General features: G+C 31.7%; 1 protein-coding gene across 4 annotated transcripts; it reads left to right on the top strand.

Moving 5' to 3' along the window:
• The first annotated feature begins 9,662 nt into the window (after nt 1–9,662).
• Nucleotides 9,663–27,167, top strand: LOC123911699 (glucomannan 4-beta-mannosyltransferase 9-like). 4 transcript variants are annotated; one of them, XM_045963172.1, is made up of 9 exons: nt 9,665–10,123; nt 10,755–10,853; nt 11,135–11,387; nt 22,089–22,199; nt 24,501–24,637; nt 24,744–24,857; nt 24,940–25,139; nt 25,856–26,053; nt 26,650–27,167. In XM_045963172.1, the coding sequence occupies exons 1-9, from the start codon at nt 9,812–9,814 to the stop codon at nt 26,810–26,812; spliced, it is 1,587 nt and encodes a 528-aa protein (XP_045819128.1). In that variant the 5' UTR covers nt 9,665–9,811; the 3' UTR covers nt 26,813–27,167. The 4 variants fall into 4 exon arrangements, with proteins under 4 accessions (XP_045819143.1, XP_045819128.1, XP_045819136.1 ...); XM_045963180.1 differs by having other exon boundaries at nt 24,997–25,139; nt 26,650–26,892; XM_045963187.1 differs by lacking the exon at nt 22,089–22,199 and having other exon boundaries at nt 9,663–10,123; nt 26,650–27,137.
• The last annotated feature ends 279 nt before the right edge of the window (nt 27,168–27,446 follow it).

Raw genomic sequence — 27,446 nt, 5'->3', positions numbered from 1 at the left:
AATATCTTTTTGGATCAACACTTTTGATGGAAAATGAGCATATACCTTTCCTAGTCATAATTCATGCAATGAATTATAAGTTTGATCTTTTATGATCTTTTATGGTATTGATCATCCAATGAAAATACCTGATCATATATCATAGGCCAATCAGATTGCAACAACACATTATGAACTATGAGTTGTGATGTACTTGCAAAATGACTATGTTGGAACATTCTTCAATGGTGTTGTCATACAAGTACTTTTTTGTCTCACATGCCTTTGTACTAATCCAGCTGGTTTATTCCCAAGCTAAGGCTATCTCTGAGTTATCCTTGAGCCTACTGAACAGCTGCATATCACAAAGGAAATAGAGATGAAGCTTCATCACACTTGCTGATGCAGTCAAGACTGGTTCAAGACTGATTCAAGACTGATTCAAGAATGATCCTGCACACAGTTTTTCAAAACCATTTCCAACTGTCATGAGTCCTTTTACTGAGGTTCCAAACGGCTATATCTGACCTCTGACATTGGAAGGAAGCAAGAAACAACTCATTTGTACTTGCCAACAGCTCACACTTCTTTGGCTCTTGTGGATCAAAGCAAAATTCAGTTCAAGACTGTTTCAAGAATGAGCAGAGAATCTGGCAATTTTGCAGCAGTTGTCTAAAGCATCTTTGGCACTGAGTAACAGCTATAATTTGCTCTCTAACTGATATACTTGAAGGCCAAGACTCACACATAAGGTTGCATCTATAAAAGGCAAGCAAATCCAAGAGAAAGAGCAAGAGTTCAAGCTACAAATCATCAATTACTTGTTTTTGTCTACAAGTCCTAAAACTCTTCTTTCATCACTCAAACTCAGGCTCTTCATTCACATCATACTTCTGAGTTTATTGAGTGTTTCTATTTGCTTCTCAAACAACCTTTGAGTTTCTACAAGCAAATTTCTCAAGAGACCACTTTTCAACATAACCCACTTTTAAGTGGTTATATCTTTGTCTCTCAATTTTACCACTCACACTCCAGCTCTCTATCAACCTATTGGATCACAATATTACTGAGTGTATTGAGTGTATTTTGTATAAGCTTCTCAAACTAGTTTTGAGTTTTTGTATAAGCTTAGATCCAGAACAACTTCCCTTTGTAAAAAGAAGATTGGCTCAAGTCAATACGTAACTATTGATTGAGTGACACCTCTGTAAGGCTGAGGTAGATCAAGCTTGTAGGGATTGGAGGTTTCTGATCGTGGTTTAGATCAAAGAAGATTTGTATTTGAGATCGGTAGTATCTCGAGATCATAGTGGAAAACTCACAGGCGTGGGGACTGGACTAGCCCAGGATTTGGGTGAACCAGTATAATTTTTGTGTGTGAATCTCTCTTACCTTTAACTATTTATTTATTGCAAACACACATCACACAAACCACTTAATCTACATTCACTTTGAAATCTCACGCAGCAGAGAACATTCTCAGAACAAGCTCACGCAGCAGAGAACATTCTCAGAACAAGCTGTTTTATATTCCACTAACATTTATCCAAGTATACACTTGAGATTAATTTTGTAGAGTGCAGGATTAATTTTAAAAGGGTCACAATTCAAACCCCCCCTTTCTTGTGACTATTTCTTCCACTTCAACGGTGGGGTCCTTTCCAACCCCATAAAGTTTTCCAATCACCCTTAGCCACAAGCGGCATAGCAATAACATGTTGCAATGTGTAAGCACTTCGAACAGTAAACTGATGTGTGTTGGTTCTATCCCACCCTAAAGTATCAGGACCGTCAACGTCGGTAGGGGCCGGAAGGGCCATCACTTGACTCACAATGTCATTCGAAAGGTTCTCACTAAAAAATCTCACATCCCAATCTCCATCCTGGTTCAAAACATCTCTAACAGAAAGAGTAGTGTCAATGTGATCCCTTGAAGTCGAGTGTAGAAGCTCTACATTATTCGGAACCCATTTATCCAACCAAAAATTTGTATTTCGACCATTTCCAATTTGTCTCACCACATGTCGCCGAAAGCTCTGCCTATATTTATACTGATATGTTAATATAATGACCTAATGTTTTGTGTAATTTCTGTGGGACATATTTTTTACTCATATTAATAAGCTTGCACGTTCTTTTATAATATATGCGGAACCTATATTTATACTCATATATTATCATGGAAACCTATTTTTTTATTTTGGCTATGTTTTTTTACAAATTTACGGGTTATACTCATATTTAATATTGAATATGGTGACCTAATTATTTTGATGATTTTTGTGAGACCTATATTTTCTAATAATTTTTACGGAACTATATTTATACTCATATATTGAATACATGGCCATAAGTTTTTGGGGATTTTTACAAAACCAATGTTTTTACTAATATATTAATAAGGTAGACTATTTTTTCATAATTTCTACATTATCTATAATTATATTCATATTTTTTTTTTAACAAGATTTATATTCATATATTAATACGGATACCTAAGTTTTTTTTTTTTTTATAATTTTTTTTATGGTTTTACCATTGTCCCTTTTCTATTTTTTTTTTATCAAATATTATATCCTTTCTAATTTTTTTTTATCTTTTAATTTACTTTCCAATAAATAACTATTTCATGTTACAAAGTGAAGAGCGGCAACGCCGTGTCGCAGCGGTGTCCTGCTAGTTATTCGGTAAATCTAAAGTAAAAATTTGTTTATAATTAAAATTGAAAAGAGAACATAGGATAACTACAATGTTATCTTGGTGTTATTGTGTACGAATGTCGTGCATAACTTGTATACTAATGTTTTGTAGAAATTAATTGTTGCATAAAACTTGCACCATGTGTATTTTGTGTATTATGATGAGAGACAACTGTGATGATTTGAAAATTTATGTTTTACGTTGTCACATTTAATTTTTTTTAAACGGTCTATATTAGTAGTTAGTAATTTTCTTTTACTAAATAATACTCTTTCCTCCTAAAATATAAGTAAAAGCTGGTCAACAAAAATGAATGTATTTGGTCCAAATCTTTAATCAAATACATTAAGTTTTTTTGACTTATTTTTACTTATATTTTAGGACGAAAGAATACTAGTTAGTAATTAAGTTTTGCTGAAAGGTGAAAATCAAACTCCAAACCTCTTTTATTTGCTCAAAGATTCACTTCTAACAATCCTTTGCTTGATTTCAATCCTAACCGTACACACGTTCTACACATTGAAACATACATTGGAGAATAAATTGTTCTCTTATATAATTTGTTATCATCAAAATTAAAGATTATTGTTCGATGGGGCAGAGCTCCTTGTGGGTTGGGCAAGGTCATCCATGTAGGATTGGGAATAGGCCAGGCGGCCTATAGGCGCATTCGGTTTGACCTGTGTAAGCCTGACCTGACCTGTTTATTAAAAATGTCAGGCTTAGATTTTGAAAAAAACCTGTTTACATAAATAGGCCAGACCCATGCTTCTAAAAAAGCCTACAAAGCCTGATAGGCCAGCCTGTTTATATTTAATTATTATTATTTATATATATTTTTTTGCCAAAGAAAACATATATTATTATTTAATCATATTTGTTATTTTATTAACTTTTAATTATTGTGTTAATCATTTTATTAGTTTTTTCTTAATGTGGAAGAAATTATAAAAATTTAAATGTGAAATAGGCTTTTAAGGCATGTTTAGCCTATTTAAAAAGACTATATAGAGACATTTATGTAACACAGACTTTTAAATAGGTTACAAGACCAGGCCAGACTTTAAAAAAGCTCAGACCAGGCCAAAATACATAACATTTGATAGGCCATAGGCCAGACTCAGACATGAAGAAAAATCGTATGTCAGGCTTAGGTCTATCAAGACCTGACCTGGCCTGTTCCCAACCCTACATGCATGGCCCGTTTCAAGTTCCAAATTTTTCATTTTTTATATGCATATATGTATACATATTTTTAGTTTAAAAATATGTTATAATATATATATATATATATATATATATGTATATATATATATATGGGGGCTGCTAATTTAGACCCAGTTGGGTCTAAATTAGCAAGGTGCACCTTTTGAGTTGGACAAAAATACCCATTTTTTAATTTTTTGGAAGAATAGAGCAACAGGGGCATTTCTGTAATTTTACGCAACAGTACACGCGCCCCCACTTCTTTTTCCCCCCCCCAGGACACGTGGCAGCGTGTTAGTGGCCAAGATCAGCGCGCGTGCATCACACGCGCCGACAAACGCGCGTGGTGCTTGCTGGATGACGCGGAGAGAGAAAATTCTGAAAAAGGCAGGCCACGTGTCATGATGTGATTGGCTGCGTTAATTTTTTTCCATTTTATACTTTAAACTCGATTATTTCGTCGTAAATTAATTTTTTATTTTTTATTTTTTATACCAAAATTCATAATTTTTTTTTCTCTACAAATAGAGACTTGGTTTGTTTGATTTGGACACCGAAAAAAAAACGCAATTTTTCACTACTTTAAACTCGATTATTTCGTCGTAAATTAATTTTTTATTTTTTATTTTTTATACCAAAATTCATAATTTTTTTTTCTCTACAAATAGAGACTTGGTTCGTTTGATTTGGACACAGAAAAAAAAACCCAATTTTTCACTACCTTAATCTCATCAAATAACTAATAATCAACTTACTGAAACCATTCTACCAGCAAAATGGTTTCAGATTACAACTCTCTGAAACCATTCTACCAGATAAATGGTTTCAGAAGCAAACACAATTAATAAATTACTCACTGAAACCATTCTACCAGTAAAATGGTTTCAGAATACAACTATGTGCAACCATTCTACAAGCTAAATGGTTTCAGAAGCAAATAACTAATAATCAACTTACTGAAACCATTCTACCAGCAAAATGGTTTCAGATTACAACTCTCTGAAACCATTGTACCAGATAAATGGTTTCAGAATACAACTATGTGCAATCATTCTACAAGCTAAATGGTTTCAGAAGCAAATAACTAATAATCAACTTACTGAAACCATTCTACCAGCAAAATGGTTTCAGATTACAACTCTCTGAAACCATTCTACCAGATAAATGGTTTCAGAAGCAAACACAATTAATAAATTACTCACTGAAACCATTCTACCAGTAAAATGGTTTCAGAATACAACTATGTGCAACCATTCTACAAGCTAAATGGTTTCAGTAGCAAATAACTAATAATCAACTTACTGAAACCATTCTACCAGCAAAATGGTTTCATATTACAACTCTCTGAAACCATTCTACCAGATAAATGGTTTCAGAAGCAAACACAATTAATAAATTACTCACTGAAACCATTCTACCAGTAAAATGGTTTCAGAATACAACTATGTGCAACCATTCTACAAGCTAAATGGTTTCAGAAGCAAATAACTAATAATCAACTTACTGAAATCATTCTACCAGCAAAATGGTTTCAGATTACAACTCTCTGAAACCATTCTACCATATAAATGGTTTCAGAAGGATTTCGGTGTCCAAATCAAACGAACCAAGTCTCTATTTGTAGGAAAAAAAAAATTATGAATTTTGGTATAAAAAATAAAAAATAAAAAATTAATTTACGACGAAATAATCGAGTTTAAAGTAGTGAAAAATTGCGTTTTTTTTTTGGTGTCCAAATCAAACGAACCAAGTCTCTATTTGTAGAGAAAAAAAAATTATGAATTTTGGTATAAAAAATAAAAAATAAAAAATTAATTTACGACGAAATAATCGAGTTTAAAGTATAAAATGAAAAAAATCACGCAGACCCATTCATATGCTGACACGTGGCTGCCTTTTTCAAAAGCAAAATTTTCTCTCTCCAGCTTATAATCTAGTGTGGCGCAGACAGGATGATCTGATAGATCAGGATGATCTGTGCTGTCTGATTGATCAGACAGTCTTAATGAGATCACATCTTGGCTGTCTGATGGAAATCAACGGTCTGTAACCATGGTCCTTCCGTACGCGCGCGACACTGGATCCACGTCTATTAATTGTTTAAGAAGGTGGGGCGCGTGTTGTTATTTTTTTTTATGTAAAATTACAGTAATGCCCCTGTTGCTCTATTCTTTCAAAAATTAAAAGAATGGGTATTTTTGTCCAACTCAAAAGGTGCACCTTGCTAACTTAGACCTAACTAGGGTCTAAGTTAGAAAACCCCTATATATATATATATATATATATATATCCCGTAAAATTTGATTGCTTAAAAAATAATATTTTACAAACCAAAAAGAAATGCCATCGTTGACATAGAGTTTGAAATTGAAATATAACAAACGGGTACGTCAACTATAAAAGAATTGAAATATAAAAAAAATATCTTGCAACCCAAAAAGAAATGTCATTGTTGACATAACCTTACAAATATAAAAAAATTAAAATTAAAATTTTGAATAAAAAAAGAAGATGGCGCAAGCAGCAAAGGAAGAAAAATAAATAAGAAGAGAAACAGGTCGTTTGTTATAGTTTATTTTAGAAAAAAATACTTTTTTTATAAAAATAATCACTTTTAATTATTTTGTATTTGTTTGTTACAGATTTTTAAAATAATTAGCAGCTAAAAATAATCAGAAAATAGCTAAAAATGAGAAGCTACTAATTAAGGGTATGTTTGTTACAGATTAAAAAAATAGTGATTTTGATGTAAAATAATTTAGAGATTAGTTTCTAGAGATTTTTAAAAAAGTTAAATTTACTTTGTGTTTGTTTATTATAATAAAAATCACTTTTTTAAAATAAAATAATCTTTAGTTTGTTTGGATACAACTTATAAAAGTGATTTTTTTAATTACAAATAGCTTTCTTCTTTTAACATTTATTTTCTCCCTTCTCTAAAAAAAAACTATTATTTTATAAGCTACTCTTATTTTTAAGAATGTCGTACCACGTACCGGTACCAGTACCGGATACCGGTACCGTACCCGCACCTATGCAACATAGGCTATAAGTCAGTAAAATAAGCTATAAGTTCTTTCTGAAAAGACTGTTACCAAATAAGTTTTTTAGCTTATAAGTCATAAGTTATAAGACATAAGCTATAAGACCATCTCCAATGATGTAGTACCTATTAAGTACTCATAGTACTTATTAAGTACTACCATTGGAGCAATACTCATTTGAGTACCTAATAGGTACTAGTTCTACGATAAGCATTAGTACATATTTTGTTTTCGTGGGTCCCATTTATAATGATGTATAGTTATTGGTGAGATGTGTTATTAGTAGGGCCCATTTAAAACTTTTTAAGGGATGTTGGGTTGGAGGTATTATGTATTTATTAGACACTATTATTAAAAATTTATAAATGAGTAATGTGTACACGTGTGACTCAATTAAAGAGTAAAAAATGAGTATTTTCATTATGGATGCCGTAAGCTATAAGCTAGTTTTTTTTCCTTGCCCCCTTAGTAGAATATATTGAAGCTAGCATAGCTACTTTGGAAACAGTGAAGCAGATCCAAAACCCACCTGCTTCTAGTCTAGTATTTATATCCATTTTTCCTCGTTATTTTGTTACGCGAGTGAAATTTGTAGCTTTGTCATATACTAATTAATATTTATTTTGTATTGTCTTACATTTTTTTTTGAAAACTTTGTCTTATATTAATATTAATATAAGTAACATGACATTATACTGGATATTTGAGAGTCGTTGCTGTCCCAGCTACTTATATACATGATATTAACCAAACAAGTTTTTAATTTTATATTGTGATGTTTTTGTTGTGATATGAATAGCCGCTATACAGTACAGAACAGTGTGGCAATGCATTTAATGTGACCAAGGACAATGTATGAAATGGAGTGGGATGAAAAGTGAAATGGAGTAGGATGGAAAGTTCAATCGATTAAGTTTTGCTGAGCTAAAATTTAAAAAGATGAAAATTCAGAGTTTAAGTTTGGCGAGGAGGAAAACTAACGTAATAATTAACAATACATTGCATACTTATAATTTGGCATTAAAGAAAAGGACAATGTAATTGGGAGTTGGGCCTACAAAATTGGCTTATAAGGTGATGATTACCCTTACATATAAAAACATATATATTCAAGCCATTTCGCAATCGATGTGAGACTTCGAAAATGGAGGAGGCTCTCATACCATTTAGAATTAGGAGTGGGGTTTAAGTCAACCCTACAAGACCGGTTTGTAATAAGATGAGGATTACCTTCAGTTATAAACACATATTCAAGTCATTTCACAGCCGATGTAATACTACTAATTAAGATTTGCTTTGATCCAAAAGATAATAGATTCGAGCATTTTAGGTATCAACGATCCTTCAATCTTGATTGAAAGGTTTAGAAAAATACATCTTTTATTTTTTATTTTGTAATTAAAAATATTGAAATTGAATCTACACTGTCTGATTTTAATCGAACTACTATATCGATATTCTAAATGCATGAACACAAATACTCCCTCCGTGATGATGCAATGAACCTGATATATCGATTATGTAATGCATCTGAGAAGTGAAATTTTGCTTATATTTTAGGCAAATGCTAACATGTGCCTAAGGGCACATTTTAAGGTGCATTTAATTAACTAATATCTCATTTAATTTACTTCAAAAATAGTAATAATCAACTTTATTAATTAAAATATATTGTCACTATATTTATTACCCATTTAAAAGAATTGGAAAGATAAAATATAATATGCTGCCAAATTTGATTTATGATCACGTTATTGGTAATATGACCACAATTATATGCATCCAATTTTTTTGGTTTGTTAACAATCAAGCTTATAGTACTCCCGATAATACTTCATTTATGCTAACTTGTGTTTTTTGTTTTTTTTTCTTTTTCGGTGAACAAGATCGAGTATTATAGTATTATGTTGTAATGGTAATGATTGTTAGTACTATTTTAGCTTTTGAATTGCTAATATATTTTAGAATTTTATAATACTTACTATAATTTAATTATTTTTTCAACTTAAAAAAAAGGTTTGACAAAGAAAAAAGTTTTGTAGATTTTTTTTTTACCAAGCACGTCATCCATATTTGGCAAGTATCATATTTTTGTCTATGCATTTTTTAAGATGGATAATAAATATAGTGAACCATATCTTTAAATTAATAAAGATGATTATTGCTATTTTTGAAGTAAATTAAATGAGATATCAGTTAATTAAATGAACCTTAAAATGTGCCCTTAGGGCACATATTAGCGGAACCCTATATTTTATCACGAAGAGTTAGTAATTACTCCCTCCGGTCTTTTTTATAAGGAACACTTTGAAAAAATCACACAGACCAATGAAGCACATTTAACATAGTTATTTTCATTTAATACACTTATAAATTTAAATTTATTCCATGTATACCCTTATTTAATTACTCTTTATTCAACTAACTTACTTATTTTTAAATTCTCTCTCATAATAAATAAGGGCATAAGTGAAATTGAACATTTAAAACATTTGAAAATTGGTCAAAGTTTCTTATAAAAAAGACCAAATTTTTTGCCCTAAGTGTTCCTTATAAAAAGGACCGGAGGGAGTATAATAGTTGGAAAGTGAGATCTAAAAACATATGACAACTTGCAAGCATGTGGTAAATTTATTTAATTTTGGCCGGAAACCACATGCAGTGTGTCCTACAATAAATTGTCCTTCTAATTTTCCGAGTAACAAATTCATTAATATTTAATGTGCAAACCATGCATGTAATGTACTAAGTAACAAATATATTTATGTGCACCATAGTCCCTTATCCTTTTACTATAGTATTTTTCTTTCTGAAAAGCCTTATCCTTCTACTAGTGTTCTTTCAAGTTTCAACAACACTTTTTCAATTTGTGGCAATAAAGAATGTTCTTTATGGAGGCATTTCAAGTAGCAAGTGAAGGAGTTGTCATGCAACTTGAGTTTGTTTGGAAGCATATGAGAGAAGGTTTGGTCGTACCAATACTGACAGTGGCAGTGTTTCTGTGCCTATGCATGTTATTGATGGATTTTGCTGAGAAAGTTTTCATGGGAGTTGTCATTTGTTTTGTGAAGTTGTGTGGTAGAAAACCAGAGAAGCGTTATAAATGGGAGACTATTAAGGATGATGATGTTGAATTGGGTAACTCTAATTATCCAATGGTTCTTGTCCAAATTCCAATGTACAATGAAGGAGAGGTGAATGTTCAATGCTGATTTTTCAACTTTACTCTATGGCCACAATTTTTTTATAAAAAAAATCACTTTTTAGATTTATCGAATAATTGATGTATTTAATTTATATTATGAATAAATACATCAATTATTATTTAATGAATGTGAAAAGTGAACTCTTACTTATAAAAACACATCTCTCTCTTTAAATTTCCCATTTATATATACTCTTGTTTTTGAAAATTCGGTATCCGGTATAAGGACGGACTAAAAGGGGACTAATCTTACCGTCCACTTATGAGGTCGCATTTAAAATCAAAGTTTTTTTTGTTTTGTATAAATTAACTTACTGAAATTGGCACCAGGGAAAATCAAACCTCAGACTTTAAGATAACAACACTTCAAAGTCCGAACCCAATACCATATGCCAATCCATTTATATATAGGAGAATGTTAACATGTGCATATATGGCACATGTTAAGGTAGTAAAAATAGAAATTATACCTTAGAATTTGTGCATTTTTAACTTTTCAAGCATTAAATGTCTTATATCATTAAATATTAAATTTTTATATTAAGATATTTTATCATGTGCCTTATATGCACATGTTAACAAGACCCTTATATATATATCTATGGTTCTAATAAATGCAGGTTTATCAACTATCAATTGGTGCTGCATGTGGACTCTCATGGCCTTCTCATAGAATCATCATACAAATCCTTGATGATTCAACTGACCCAACAATCAAGGTATCTATATATGCTATAAAATTATTTAGGAAAACTCGAGTTCGATCCTTTGTAAAAATAATATTTGGTTAGACTTTTCTTACATCACGACTGATATATATTCTTAATTTTATTTTAAATTTTTCTAAAACATTTGAGGAAATTTTGGTCTCAAATAAGATACACATGAGTTGACATAAAAACATGGACCAAAAGTCGTGACAAAAATATTTAAATAGGCTAAAAATGAAATTTGAAATATTTATAAACAATAAAAAACCGTTCAACAAAAATATTTTCAGGAGTTGGTGCAAGTGGAATGCCGTAAATGGGAAAGCAAAGGTGTTAACATAAAATATGAAGTGAGGGACAACAGAGATGGGTACAAAGCAGGAGCTTTAAAGGAGGGAATAAAGCATAGCTATGTCATGCAATGTGATTATGTTGCCATCTTTGATGCTGATTTTCAACCAGAACCTGATTTTCTCTACCAAACCATCCCTTTCCTTGTCAATAATCCTGAAATTGGTCTTGTTCAAGCTCGCTGGAAATTTGGTAATTTTTTCCCCTTCTAGAATTGCATTAGCTTCATCTATTAAGCTCACATATGCGCAAATTGTTAAGATTTTGAAAAATTAGAGAAATTGAATGAAGCTCATATATAGGCAATTGCGGCCACAATTCACTACTAGAAAACACTCATTTAGCCTCTAAATTTAGTGTTGGACCCCGACACCAACGCTACTACGATATTGCCGACATGGCAACCTCTACAACAACATTACACCGCTATTGTAGTACGATCATTAATCATGTTTATATCCACATCACGACCACATTAGAAAATTTCAATCATATTCATTCTATCTTTTTGTTGAAAATTAAAAATGCAAAGCCACAAATCTCAACCTACATATCTATTTTAAGTATCTCTCATATATTATTTATAGAGCAAATAATTGAATTTTAGATTATTTCACATAATAATAGCATCAATGCGCATCAAAACAACTAAAATATATGCAATGGGTAGTAACTACAACTGTTACTCCATATACGACCAAAATTTAAAACCAATAAGATCGGTTATGCATGTTTGTAAATATTATTATGAATATGATTTTGTTTTTTTTTTTTGCTCTCACACATTTATAGGTTTCAAATGTGTGGAATTCTGTTGTCAAAAAAAAAGTGTGGAATTCTAATTTTGAACTCCAATCACTTCAATAATATCCATGATAATTATCATTTGAGCATGGGGCATTATGAATATGATTTTATTAGAGTTCGAAAATTCCATTTTGTGAAGATATGGTGATGTCACCCACCCGTGATTCACGCCTCTTATACTACTATAAGTAGTATTAACATTTTTTTTAAAAAATAAAAATAAATAATCACGTGATTCACGCCTAGCTTCTTAAAAGTGAAATTCTAATTCTAATAAAAAAAAACACACATGTTTATGTTCGCGTTTGGTGTATGGGTTAGGTAGGTCCCACTTGGTGCTTTAACGGCTGTCTCCAATCTCAATCCAAGCAAGTAGGCTAGTGAAAAGTGACACCGCATTCTCCGCCATCCAATTAAGATACACTCAATTTCCTTATCTTCATTTCACTCCAGTTTCTTTATGAATGAATGACACGTGGCAATTACAAATTTCAATGGGTGAGATTAAAACTCTCTTCTTCTCTATTACGTTGTGCGTTTGATCTGCTAAAAAATAAGGGACTGGACAGGACAATTTCTGCTGTATTGTGTTTGATTTTAAAACTGTTCCTGGTACTGGACAAACTGGGGGCCAAGGGACAAGACAAAACTTGAAATTCTTGTCCCCCACAGAACCACGGGACAACTTTTTGTCCTCAACACAAGTTGTCTAAAATACCAAAATAAGCTTTTTTCCACCAAACATCGTACAACACAAAATTTGTTCAATACCTTAAACGTTTGTCTTGTGCTGTTCTGTCTTGTACTGTCCTGTACTGTTCTGTCCAGTATTTATATTTTGCTGATGAAACGGACCCGAAATCTTCTCAGCTTTCATTCAACAGCCACCACCATGCCAAAGCTTCACCGCCGCTGTGTTTATATTCTTGTTCATCTGCAATTTCTCTCCATCAAAACTTTGAGAATGATTGATTAGGTTCAATTGTTGGAATTGTTCAATTGAATGATTGCTGCAAGGTTCAATTCGTTTCTTTCCTTGTTTTGTGAGATTGGATTTTGAAAACCAATCTATAAACCTGGTTTTGAAAACTTGGCTTGAGACAAGGGAGTCCATCTTAAAAAGCTTCAGCAACAAATTTTGGAATTGTTTTTGCAAAATTAAAAACAGAAATTGCACATTTTCCAAAAATAAAACAAAACAGAAATTGCAGTTTTGAAAATCAATTATAGGTTGACTACGAATAATAGCGACAACATTGGGGTTGTTCGTGACGGTGGCGGCGCTCCGGCGACGGCAAGAAGGCAAAGAGAGAAGGTGAAGCAAGATGGAAATCAGGTTGCTGTTGTTGATGGTTCTCACGATTTTTTTTTTTTTTGGTGAGTTATGGTTCTCACGATTGTTCCGTGTGGCATAGAGAAGAAGAGAGTTTCAATCTCACCCATGGATTGGGTAAACCCAATCGATCCGGTTAAACAAACTTAATCCAACTCAAAAAAGTGGGTTAGGTCGGGTTATTGGGTGAGTATGAATTTTAAAATGAAAAATCCTTAAAAAAAATCGGATTTCGGGCAAAATCCAACTCAGACCCAAAAATCCACCGATCCACTGAATCGGTAGTGTTATGATTTTTTAAAATATTTTTCATATAAATATCAAAGATTTTTCTTCATTAAAAAAGAAAAGCAACAAGTTCAATACTCCAATTTTCAAAATAAGTTGTATGCATGTTTATTTCAAACGACAAAACGTATTACTTTCCCGTACATCACAGTTTTAACGCATTGTCTCATCATCTCCTTCGAGTCTCCACTCGTTGACTTCTTTTTGTCATTTAAAAGTAGTGGTGTTAAAAAATATCATTATTTGAAAATAGTGAAAATACGTTATTTTTATGAAAAAAATATGGTGTTGATATTATCATTTTATGAGCTAAAAAAGTAGTGAAAATATGTTACTATTTTTTAAGAAAAATTGATATTTTTATTAAAAAATTACGATGATTCATCATTTAGTTATTTAATATTTAAAATAAATAAAAAATATGGGTAACCCACAACCCGCTCAATCCAACTCGAAAATGAGTGGGTTTACCCAACCCGGCCCAATACTAAAGTGGGTGGTTATTTTAGTCGACCCAATCCGGTGTGTCCTACATGGTTTGGGTCTTGGTTTTGGCTAAACTCAACCCAATCCAACACATGTACACCTTCTTGCTAATGTGTCAGGGGATTTGGATTCTCTAATTTTGTTTTTCCTAAATTCATTCACATCCAAGTAGGGATGACAATGGGTAGGGTATGGTAGGGTACTATAGTACTCATCCCCATACCCGCTGTTTAAAAAAATATCTGTACCCATCCCCATACACGCGTGGGTAACAACCTTTGTACCCGTCCCCATACCCTATGGGTACCTAGGTACCCATACCCGTATCCGTTACCCGCAATTTTACTAAAAATAAATTGATCAATTATAAAATATCATATCGTTTTAATATAATTAATTTTTTTTAAAAGATTTTAATGTTGCCTCGTCAAAATTATAAACAAAAATTTTACTAACCTCATGTTAAAGTTCATTTCTTTCTTGACATATTCACATTGTATTTGTATTATGTTATAAATAAATTTTTTTATTAAAAATTTGTAATAGTTTAATAGTGTTGTATTTTTTAACATTGATATACATATGTAATTATATAATAATATATATAAAATAAATAAATATATATTATGCGGATGTACAAAAAAAAAAATATATATATTATGCGGGTATGGGGCGGGGTGGGTACTAAGGTACCCGCACCCATACCCATTGAGTTTTGCGGGTAATTACCCATACTCGTGCCCGTACCCAAAATGCGGGTTTTTACCCTACCCATTCCTACATCCAAGTGAAAATGAACTAAGAAAGAGAAAATATTGCATATCTATGTGCATTTATTAGAGCCGGGTATACGGACCAAGGTCCGCAGGCCGACCCGTTTAACCCGCAGCCCGCACGGACTTAAGACCAATTTTTTTTGGCCCGTTTACATTTTTGCCCGTGTGGGTTGGACCGTTAAAACCGCGGGTTCGCGGGTTAGCCCATGGCCCGCCTTCTTTTTTTTATATAATTAATTACAAAATTTATCAGATATAAATAATTTGGTTCATGTCCAAATTCAACTTTTTTAACCACAAAAAAAAAAAAAACTCAGTCTAAACCCTAATTATAAAAAGCAACAACACACTCCAATTTTAATCAAGTAGACAACAACACAAAACATCAGGATTCAAGCATGTTCTTCTACTTATAATATTTTGTTCTTTTTCACTATCTATTACTTTGTCTTAGCTGTATATACATTTGCTAGTATTTAAAAGATACATGTCCAAATGAGTAGTTATTTTTCTTGGGGTATTTTCCGCTATTATGTTTTGAATAATTTGGTTATCTTGATGTGATTTAGTTAAGTTGAATATGTTAATCTTTATATGCTTTTTTGGGTACATGTAAAAAGTTTTTCTCACTAAAATGGACAGTACAAAAATGACGATAAGAATCAGTTGAGTTTGATTTTAGTTGCATTACTTCCAAAGAGAAGATAGATAAATTCAACGATATCACAAACTTTATTTATTTTTATTTGTTAGTTACAATTTATATGTTATAACATAAAATTATTAATAATATATTTTTTTAAGCTTTCATTATATCAATATTTTACTAATTTAGTTTATTTTTTGAAAAAAGTGATTTTTTTTTTTTTTTTTTGTTGGTAATAGTCTGCGGGTTAACCGTTTAACCCGCGGGCTTATGCGGACCGGACTCGGACTTAATATTATAACTCGTTTATATTTGCCGACGGGCTTGTTCGCCCCGTTTAATATGCGGGTTTATGTGGGGCGGGTTAAACGGGGTGGGCTAGCCCGCGTACCCAGCTCTAGCATTTATATATGTTGCAAAGACTAAAATATCCTATAGTTTTGCCTAAATGTAGGAAATTTAGGAAACTATGACTTTAGAGAATCCAAACTCGTTTTCGGGACACTCAGTATCTTAAATAATATTAGGAGAATATTAACTTCGTTTCTAACTATAAGATCTTTTTCCTTTTTTAAGATTCCTTTCAACTTTTTAAGACTATTAATTATTTCTTTATCAACATATTCTTAATTAATGTGTATTTGTTTTAGGCAAATGCTTTTGCTTGAAGACAAATCTAACATGTGCTCTAAGAACACATTTTAAGGTGCATTTAATTAACTAATATTTCACTTAATTATCTTCAAAAATAGCAATGATCAATTTTATTAATTAAAAGATATGGTCAATTATATTTATTATCCATTTAAAAAAATTGAAAAGGCAAAATATGATTATGCTGCCAAATACTTGATGTATGTTCACGTGCTTGGTAAATTTTTTTTTGCTAGAATGCTTTTTTTTTTGTCAAACCTTTTGTTTAAGCTAAAAAAAAAATTAAATTATAAAATTCTAAAACATATTAGCAATTCAAAAGCTAAAATATCATTAACAATTGTTAACACATAATACTATAATACTCGGTTCTATTCACCAAACAAAAAAAACTTAAATGTTTAATTAAATCCAAAAAAAATAAAAACTTAAATAAAAAACTGCACCTAAACTTTTAACCGAAGAATTGAAATTAAATTCAACTTTTGATTATATTTTAGGACGGAGGGAGTGAATATTAAAGATCTCAAAAAAGCCATGATTGTTATGGAAAAAAGGTTTGAAAAAAAAATATATAATGGACCATATCTTTTAATTAATAAAGTTAATAAAATTTGACCAGGCGTGTGATCATACATTAAGTATTTGGCAGCAGTATCATATTTTGTCTTTCCAATTCTTTTAAATGGGTAATAAATATGAACCTTATATTTTAATTAATAAAGTTGATCATTCCTATTTTTGAAGTTAATTAAGTGGGATATTAGTTAATTAAATGAACCTTAAAATGTGCCCTTAGGTAGGACACATATGTTAGCGGAACTTTTTTTTTTATAATTTGTAATAAATACTTTAGAAAAAACATTAGTTATTTTTTTTTTTGTTACAATGAAGCCAGAGAGTATCGAACTTAAGACCTCTTGCATAATACACAAACCATTTATAAAAAAATATATTTAATGTCACAAACCAATTTCTTAATCTCCGTAATTTTCTCAACAGTATTTTATATTTAGGGGTAGTAAATTTTTATGAAAATATTTGAAGTCAATGTATTAAGAATTGATATATTTCTAAGTCAAAAAAAATTTGATATATTTAAATTTTTGAATAATTTTTTTTTTAAAAAATTGAATGCTTAAATAGTGTTACGGGGATATTAGTTAGCATTTTTCATTCTCAATAGAGATTGCTTAGGTGTCATTACAGCTTCTCTAATATATAAATATACAGGATCAAATGATACCAACTAGTTTCACACCAAATGTTACACCTCTCAATAACTTTTTTATCGATATAAATTTTATAAAATTCACCGTTGGATTGAAAGTTTATATCATATAGATTATTTATGTAAAACTTCAGACAAATCCAAAATCATTTGATATGTTATTGAGATACATCAAAATTAACGGTTTGCGTCTTTTTTATATGTCGTTAATCTTTATGTGTCTTCACTTTTCCCGATATTTGCTTGCTTTTGGTCTTTAATTACAATAAAAACTACTCTAATCTACTACTAAAAACATCATATAATTGGCTGTAATCAGCAGATCTCGGAGAACTGAGTGAGATGGTCCCATGGGTCTCTGTTAGCTCTCCCATCGAACTGGTTCTCCCGTAATCATGCTAGGACGTTACCCTTGATGTCAAAGTTGACCGGGTCAGCTAGTTGGAAACCAAGAGATATTTGCTCCGTGTCGGATCTCTTGCAGTAGTCTCCCAACGTCCTTCTAGGTTGGGCTGCCATAGCTTCCCTATTTTTCTTTGCTCTTAGGTTCTTTCTTAGGGTTCTTTCTGGTTCAGGATCGTATTCGACGATTTCAGGATATGTTTCCTGCATACACTAAAGAAGATACCTTTAGCAACATAATTTTAAGTATTTTTGGTTGTTCTTATACGCAAAGATTCAACCACAGGGATTCCCAGGTAAGAATCTCTAGGATCACTTAAGTACCACCATATCTTGCCTAGTCAGAATCGTCTGTTAGTTTAATTTTTGCAAGAACGGATTTTTAAACTTTTTTTGATTTTTTTGTATATTATTTTTTTGAAATATGTACAATTCCTAAACTACGCTAATGACTTTGTAAACACAATCCCTGACAACGGCGCCAAAAACTTGACGGTGGTTCTGCAAGTGCACAGAATCGCTACCAAGTAATAAAGTGATAGGTTTATCGTTCTCCATAGGGATTGTGCCAAAATTACTAGTTTCACTTAGGAATACATTTGCATTCGCTTTGGTGTTTGGAGATAGTTGTGCGGGTAAAAGTAAATTGCAATAATTAAAGAGCAGAAAAGTAAATTGCAAGAAAGTAAATGACTGTAAAAGTAAATGGTGCGTGTGTGTCCACGCGGGATGGTCAAGTGTGGTCGGATCCCTCCCTTACTCCTGCTTGGTGGTTATTCCCTTGTTTTCCTCTATCAAGAATTAGACTATTAAAAATAGGTTCAGAAGCACTCGTTCCCTATTTCTATTACAAACTGTTTAGAGCCTAGTTAGTGGTTACCCTTACTTTGCTTAAATATCCTTGCCGCCGGTTCCACTTTTTTGTTACAAACGTTGGTATCATTACCTTTAAGGCTCCATGTGTCACAAGCTATCATGTATGCCTCTAACTAGTCCTAACTCTTCCTCAGGTAGAAATTATCGTTCGTTCTAATCCTATACTAAGACCTCAGACACAAAATTTAATGGTCTTATCTTGGCCATAGCACAACGTCCTTCGTTCGGGATTACTAGCTTCGTTTCCTATGCAATATCCACTAGGTCCTTATATTTTATTCTAATGTGATCAGTATTAAAATAAATTTAAAACCAGATGATAAAAGAGTTTGAAAGTAGAAACAATTGAATTTATACCCAAATTATACAAAACCAAGTATTCGTAAGGGAGTTCCTCGACCCCACCTAACCTAGGAAAAATTAATTACAAAGACAGAAAGAAAAGAACCTTATTGGCCTTGGAGTTCCTTGGCCTCCTTGCCTCCTCCTTAGAGTTCTCCTAACTCTAGAGTGAATATTCAATGTCTCTGAATATTTCTGAAAGAATAATAGTGGAGGAGGAGGGCTCTATTTATAGTTTTTCAGTTGGGTTTTGGGCTTTTGTGCGCGTCCACTGCACCCATCGTGGCCACGATGGCGTGTAATTTTGCCTTATAGTGGCCACGATGGATCATATCGTGGTACGATAGAAGATTTCCTCAAGATTTTCTGCGTGCTTTTGCCGTCATCATCGTGCCACGATGACAAGTCATCGTGGTACGGTGAGAAAGATTTGTTGCAGATTTTCTTCAATTTAATCCGCCTTCTCATCGCGCCACGCCGGATCTTATCGTGGGTATGATGGTGCGCGCTGTTTATTACATTTTTGCCCTTTTTTGTTGCTTTTTCCACTTTTCTTGCTTCTGGGCCAAGTAACTTCCCTTTTTCAGGTATTTGCTTGCTTTTGGGCTTCAACTGCTATTAAAACTACCCTAAACTACTACTAAAAATATCATATAATTGACTGTCATCACCACCCCACTATTAAAAATACACCTTGACTAATTAAAATTTGAATTCCGAATACGAGAGTTATCAATATTTTATGTCCAACACACTTTTATTTGAATTACCTCACTGATGAAATATATGGGAAAACTAAAATAAAATTAATATAATTTTTTTAATATATATAGTTATTTTTTATAATTCCAATTTTAAATTTTCATAAATCTTCGACCAGAGTTTTTTAGGGATGTTAATTTATCAATGTGAGTGGGGATACATATGTAGATTTTTCCTATTTGACGCTCAAACGTAACAATTGCTTCTTTATGGTACAATGACAAAAAAAATTGAGAACAAGAAAGGTCAAAGTATATTAATATTAATTTGAATAATTAATAGTACAAAATTTACAATTACCTTTTATTGATGGAGTCCCTGTCCTGGGAGATGGAGACGAGAGATAGAGAGAGAGAGAGAGAGAGAGAGAGAGAGAGAGAGAGATTCTCTCACTGTTATTGAACGGGGAATAGGGGAGTACTACTCACCCTTTTATGCTTTTGTAACATCCGTAAACATATATTTTATTTTCATACTCAAATAAATTAAATAAAGTCAATCAATCTCATATAAACAACTGAAAAGAAAAAAATAAAACATATACAAACCTTCTAAATAATATAAAATGAAAAAAGATATAGACAAACTTCAAAAGAAAAAGAAGAGAGAGAGAGAGAGAGAGAGAGAGAGAGAGAGAGAGAGAGAGAGAATCACCGAGTGTTGTTGAAAGGGAGAACGGGAGAGTACTTCACACCGCACTATTCCTCTATAACATCATTAAACATACATCGTATTTTCATACACAGATAAATTAAATTAAATCAATTTCATAAACAAATGAAAAAATAGACAACCTTCTAGAAATAATATATAATAAAAAACGACAATGACCACATTCAAAAGAAAAAAAAATAGAGACTAGAGAGAGAATCTCTTAGTGTTGTTGAACATGGAACATAGGAGTAGTACCCACCCCACTATTCCCTCGTAACATCTTTAAACATATACACAAATAAATTAAATAAAATCAACCTCACAAACAATTGCAAAAAAAATATAGACAACCTTCTAAATATTATAAAATTAAAAAGGACATAGACAACACTCAAAAGAAAAAAGAACAAAGAGACAATCTCTCAGTTTTGTTGAACGGGAAACATGTGAGTACGGTACTTCTCACTCAACTATGCCCCTGTAACATTCTTCAACATACATCAAATTTTCATACTTAAATAAATTAACTAAAAACAAATATCTCATAAACAATTGAAAAAAAAAACATAGACAACCTTCTAAATAATATAAAATGAAAAATGACATGGACAAGCTTCAAAAGAAAAAAAAACACATAAACAAATAAATAATATTGGATTTTTAGTGGACAACCATCCTTGAAGAGATTTATCGTAATCAAAGTATCATGGTATATTTTAGTTTTATGGAAAACCACACTCCTAATTTTTTTTAAAGCCATGAAAAATCAGAGCATATTTTCATTTGAGAATGGACAACCATCCTTGAGGAGATTTATCGCAATCAAAGTATCATGTATATTTTAGTTTTATGAAAAACCACGCTCCAAAAAAAAATCTTAAGGCCATGAAAAATCAGAGAATATTTTCATTTGAGAATGGAAATAAGAGTCAAAATAGAGTGATACATATGTATTAAAAAAATAGAGTTTATAAAATATTATTTTATATTTATAAGGTCCTATATAGTTCGAAGGATGAATACGAGATAAAAAATCACGTAATAGTGTAGAATAAAAACGAAGAAATACTCCCCGTCTTGCTCTATCCTGTAACATCATTTAACCTTTATATCATGTAAAAATTGTAGAATTTTAAATTAAATCACTCAAATAATATTTTAAAATAAACACATAAATAATATTTAAAAAGAAAATAATTTCGTGCTCGTGCTAACATACTAGTAGTATGTAGGAAACTATAAACTACATTCAAAGGTATAGCCGTATCAAACAAGGTTCGATAAAAGAATATATATATATATTGTTTCTTGCATATTTTTCGCAGGAATTTTTTTTGAAAATCCTAGATCCCATAGAAAGTAGAGTATTTGAAAACCATGAAGCTATAAATTACATAATAACTACCCACTTATTTAAATAGTTATTTTTTTTAAAAAAAAAAAAACACTTGGATTTTTAGTAAAAAACAATGGGATGTACGTTTGCTAAGTTACACATTAATATTTTTAGGTAGAGTAAAGTATACACACACATATATATACACACACACATTGGTGTGCATACACAATAACATAAATTCCTAAATGGGTTGGAAGTGACACATAATGCGTGTTTTCTTTTTTCATTTGTTTTTAGTGAATGCGGGTGAATGTTTGATGACAAGGATGCAACAGATGTCACTTGATTACCATTTTAAGGTTGAACAAGAAGTGGGGTCTTCCACTTATGCTTTCTTTGGCTTCAACGGTAATCTCATCTCATATCAAAACCAATTTCATATATTTTCCTTTTCAAAAATAACAAGACATAGTATTAAACACTACTACCTCCGTTCTAATATATAACACATTTTTACAAAATTTTGTTGTCCCATTTTATAAGATTTTTTTCAAAGTTTAAAGTATATTAATTAAATTTTCACAAAAATATCTCTAGGTAAATTAAGAGAAATAAAAGATTACTATTTCTCTCTCTTAATAATTGAAGGGTAGTTTTGGAAAAAAATACGTTATTGACAAATTTAATTAAAAAACAACTTTTTCTTAATTCTTGTGTTTTCTTAGTTAAATTTTCACAAAAATATCTCTAATTAAATTAAGAGAAATAAAAGATCCATAAGCTAGAATGTCGATTAGGCTAAAAAGAATGCATTTTGTTTAACCATCCATTATCCTTATGGATAGAATATTGTCAATTAACCAAATGTTAGTTGGTTCAGTGGTGATTGGCGCTAAACTTGGTAGGGAAGACCACGGTTCGATCCCCTGCAACTGCATTTGGGAGGGGACTGGAACCACTTGATGCCAGAACTCGCCCCGAACTTTGGACTACTAGGGCCCCCTTCCCCTAGGAACCAGAAGGTGAAAACAAAAAAAGAAGGATATTGTCAATTAAACTAAAAAAAATAATTGAAGAACACCAAATTTTGAGTTCTGGAGAAGTTTATTTTTTTAGAAAGTGTTCTTGAGAAGCTTTACATATGCTTGAGCCTTTGAATTATTAATTTCTTTTTTAAGCAAAAGTGAAAATATATTAAATAAAAAAAAATATAAAAATTGGGGGACATTAGACCTAACCCAGTTACAACCCAAACGAGAATACATTGTGATCATACGTACTAGGTGAAACTACCCTAATCAATCCTAACAAAATGCACTCATCACGAGTGCAACCCAGCAAACCCGCGTACGGGCGCAAAACCAAGTTACAAAAAAGATGAAAAGCGAAAATCAGCAAGGATAATAAAAGGGTCCGAGACTGGCGAATGGATCATCCGCCAACACGGAAAGGATTCACGTACCAACAACCCCCTGAATAAAGCAACAGGCATAAAAGCTCTTTCGAGCAAAGCAATCCAAACAGCCACAAGGACTGAGACGGATAAGAAGACGGTGTCAGATTGAAGGTAGACTTGACGTCTTGAGACCAGCAGATCTCAGCAGACCTGGGATAATCAGAGAAACAAGAGCACAAGAAAACCAAAACAACCGGAAACCAAGGACGTGTTGTAACCCAAATCGAGGGATGAGTCCAACACTTAAGAAACCACACAACCCTTTCGGGTAAATAGAACCAACAATCCTTTTGGATTTACGAAACCAAATTACCGCAAAAGAGACCATAACTATTACCACCCAATCTCTGGTCAAGAACAAAGAACAAAAACATAAAAAAAAATTAAAACAAACAATACGTAGATAAACGGTACACAAAAAAAAAACAGAACCGTCGAAGCAGCAGACAACCACCAAACCCGAAAACACCGGCGCACACCATCACATCCAACAAACTCGATCAAAGAAGCAGGAGTAAGGAATACGAAGGCCACCAGAACCGATGATTGAAACGGATCTGCAACGGTGCAAAACAGGTTGGAAACACCAACAACCACCGCCGAAAGAAAGGCAGCTGCAGCGGTGCAAAACCAGATCTGAAACACCAGAAGCACAACGATGCGAGCAGAGGCAATCAGAACCGACCACCACGGCGGCGCCGACAATGGTTGAAAGACCCAAAACGAGTACAGCTACTTCAAAACGGGAAAGAAGGTGGTGCGGCTGTGAGGGGGCTAGTGCACCACCCTTGAATTTCGATATTGTTAATAAAACGATTAGAAAAAACATCAATGCAAGGAACACTATTGAGTGGCTTCAACCCTGATGCTGCTTCTTAATGCAATAGGGATCATGAATTTATAGAGAAGAATAAATTTAAATTATAATTTTCTCAAGAAATTTTTTAAAAAAAATGTATTAGAATAATTATCGCTCTGATACCACGTACATTACAATTTTTAATAGAACTCATTTATGAGAAAGAAAACTAGAGAAATATATGAACAAATAATATGATCAAATTGTATTACAATGAATTCAATGGACTCTATTTATACATATAAATCGCATATAAAAATCAAGAAAAAAACTATCAATGATAACCAACATAACTAACTCTAAACTAAAACAAGTTAATTACTAACAAATTTTATGCATAGTTAATAATTTACATTCAGCAAATGTGTGTGGTCTTGTAAATTAAATGACACAGGAACTGCGGGTGTGTGGAGAATTTCGGCACTAAATGAAGCCGGTGGGTGGAAAGATAGGACCACAGTGGAAGATATGGATTTGGCTGTACGTGCTAGTCTCAAAGGATGGAAATTCTTATTTCTGTCCCACGTACAGGTTTTGTTTTGTTAATTCATTCTCAAAATTAATCATATGTTTTACATGTTATCAAACATTAATTTGAGTTAGATGTGTTACATTATATTGGTGCCAAACTATATAGGTCAAAAGCGAATTGCCAAGTACTTTAAAGGCCTATAGGTACCAACAACACAGATGGTCATGTGGGCCGGCCAATCTTTTCAGGAAAGTAGTTATCGAGATTTTCACAAATAAGGTAATTGGTTGATCACTTGATGAATACACTGACTCATAATAATTTAATTTATTCATGTGCTTGTTTAATTTGTTTATTGCAGAAAGTGTCTTTATGGAAGAAGTTCCACGTTGTTTACAGTTTTTTCTTTGTTGCGAAGATTGTGGTCCACATAAACACATTTATGTTTTATTGCATTGTGTTACCTGCAACTGTTATGGTGCCTGAGGTTGTTGTCCCTAAATGGAGTTGTGTTTATATCCCTTGCATGGTCACCCTTTTGAAAGCTGTTGGAACTCCAAGGTCATTACTTATCTTATTTTTCCTTTATTATATTTGCTTTAGTATATATTTGGTTTCACAGTCACACATGCATCTCAAAATCATATTTGGGTTGAACAAACATATTTCAATAACAATTTAGTTAGGATTTTTGTCTTAAGCTCCTCAATTTAGTTAGGATTTCTGTAGCTCTGCACATCCCTTATTTCAAACCTCTTTAGATATTAATCTCTTTCATTGAACTCCCATTATTAGCACTGAAAGGTTGCCACAAAACACACACTCCTAAATCCAACTACACCATCTTAACACAAAACCAAACTCACCATCATCATAAAATAATTTTTTTTTTTGACCAAATCATCATCATCATCATATAATAATTACATAGTGAAGAAGGGGAAACCTAGATTTTATTGGATTCAAGAGAACAAACTTCTAGTATAAAATTAACAATTATCAGTGCATATAAATTAATTCGAAAAATATTAGTATAAAACAATTACATAGTTTATTACATAAATAGTATTGTTTAATTTTAAGAACCAAATGTGAAACCTAGATGAGCTCTGGTAAAGAAAATGAAATTGTTGTTTAATTGTTTAATAGATTTAAAAACTTGATATATATATATATATATATATATATATAGCTCAATTAGAGTTTTGATCCTCCATAGAGTTCTATTACATAAAGAACCTTGACACAATTACTCAAATTTTTTAATATTTTTTTAGGTCATTCTATTTACTTGTATTTTGGGTTCTCTTTGAAAATACCATGTCTCTACATCGAACAAAGGCAACAATTATTGGTCTACTAGAGGCTACTAGAGTGAATGAATGGGTTGTCACAGAAAAGCTTGGAGATGCGCTTAAGGATAAAGTTGGTGGTACTAAAGTACTCAACAGACATCGATTTAACATTGGAGACAGGTATAAAATGGATAAAATATTATTCAACCTAATCCCTGGTCGATCCATATAATTTTGTCAATATTTTCGTTTCTAAAAAATTATCAAATAAAAAAAGTGGTACGTTTTTATTAATTTTTAAATACAATTTTTTTTAACTCTATTGGGGACTGAGTGAAGTATTTATATTAATATTTCGTTTTAATAGTGATAATTAAGTACTCCCTCCGGTCCTTTTTATAAGGAACAATTTGGAAAAAAAATTTGGTCCTTTTTATAAGAAACAATCATTAAATTTATTCTTACAATTCCATTTTTACCCTTATTAAATTGTATCCATTCCAAAGTTATGCATTAATTAGAGTGATATATTCCCTAAGGATAAATTAATACACCAAGGTTAGTTTTGGAATAGATTGTAAAATTTTAGAATTTTATTAAGAAAGATAAGGTTTCTTGGTATGTGTGTTTTTTTCAAATTGTTCCTTATAATAAGGACCGGAGGGAGTACTTAATTACCTTGGTTTTTTTTTGGTACATAAAAAAAATCATTATATATACTATACTTGCAAGTCTTAATTTGCTTACCTCTTATTTTGCTTGTGTTAAATCATTAGGATTCATATGACAGAACTTTTTGTTGGATTCTACCTCGTATTTTGTGGCTGCTATGATTTTATGTATGGGAAAAATTACTTCTTCATATTCCTATTCATGCAAGCGGTTGCTTTCTTCATCCTGGCATTTGGATATGTCGGCACTTTTGTTCCTCACTCTTAGAAGACCTTTGGTTGATATATTCATTAAGTGATTGATTTTATAATGATTATTATTTCAATATATATCAAGTATATATATCATATCCATTATTCACAGCATATGTTATATTAAAAAAAAAATTAATTTATTGATTTAGAAATAAAATGTATCAAAACACTTTTTTTTTCTTTTTTTAATGGCAAATATTCAATGTACTATAGAAGTTCTCGTCTACATGAGTATTGGATTAGAATATTGTTTTAAGATTTAAGATTTTGTACTTCGATTTTATTATTACTTTTCATTCTTTTTCCTCTTTACATTGTATTTGTTTGAATAAATACGCAGAATCAATAAATGGAAGAGATTATACAAAGTGTAATGTTCATTTTTGCATGTATATTTCTATGTCTATTAGTCAAAATTATATGGATATTATGGTAGGTTTATGACACTCATGCCATAATATCGAATGAAAATATAATGCTTCAATCGGCTTGGTATATGAGTATAGGTATTAAGTTTGGGGAGACTCATTTGGATATCCTATGAACAGAGATTTGTATGGGAACCAATTTCCTTTTTTCACTCTGACTAGCTGTTGAGCATTATTGGAATTGATACACGAATGGTTGATACAATTAGTTTATGATAA

Source organism: Trifolium pratense, linkage group LG1 (genome assembly GCF_020283565.1).
Source record: "Trifolium pratense cultivar HEN17-A07 linkage group LG1, ARS_RC_1.1, whole genome shotgun sequence".
Taxonomy (NCBI): Eukaryota; Viridiplantae; Streptophyta; class Magnoliopsida; order Fabales; family Fabaceae; genus Trifolium; species Trifolium pratense.
The sequence above is the reverse complement of the archived record's forward strand: the minus strand, read 5'-3'. Positions and strand labels throughout refer to the sequence as shown.

Coding starts and splice junctions, on each gene's coding strand:
- LOC123911699 (XM_045963172.1), top strand. CDS start 9,812: ATGTTCTTTATGGAGGCATTTCAAGTAGCAAGTGAAGGAGTTGTCATG. Junction 24,858..24,939: donor TCGAGATTTTCACAAATAAG/GTAATTGGTTGA, acceptor TGTTTATTGCAG/AAAGTGTCTTTATGGAAGAA. Junction 26,054..26,649: donor CGATTTAACATTGGAGACAG/GTATAAAATGGA, acceptor TTAAATCATTAG/GATTCATATGACAGAACTTT.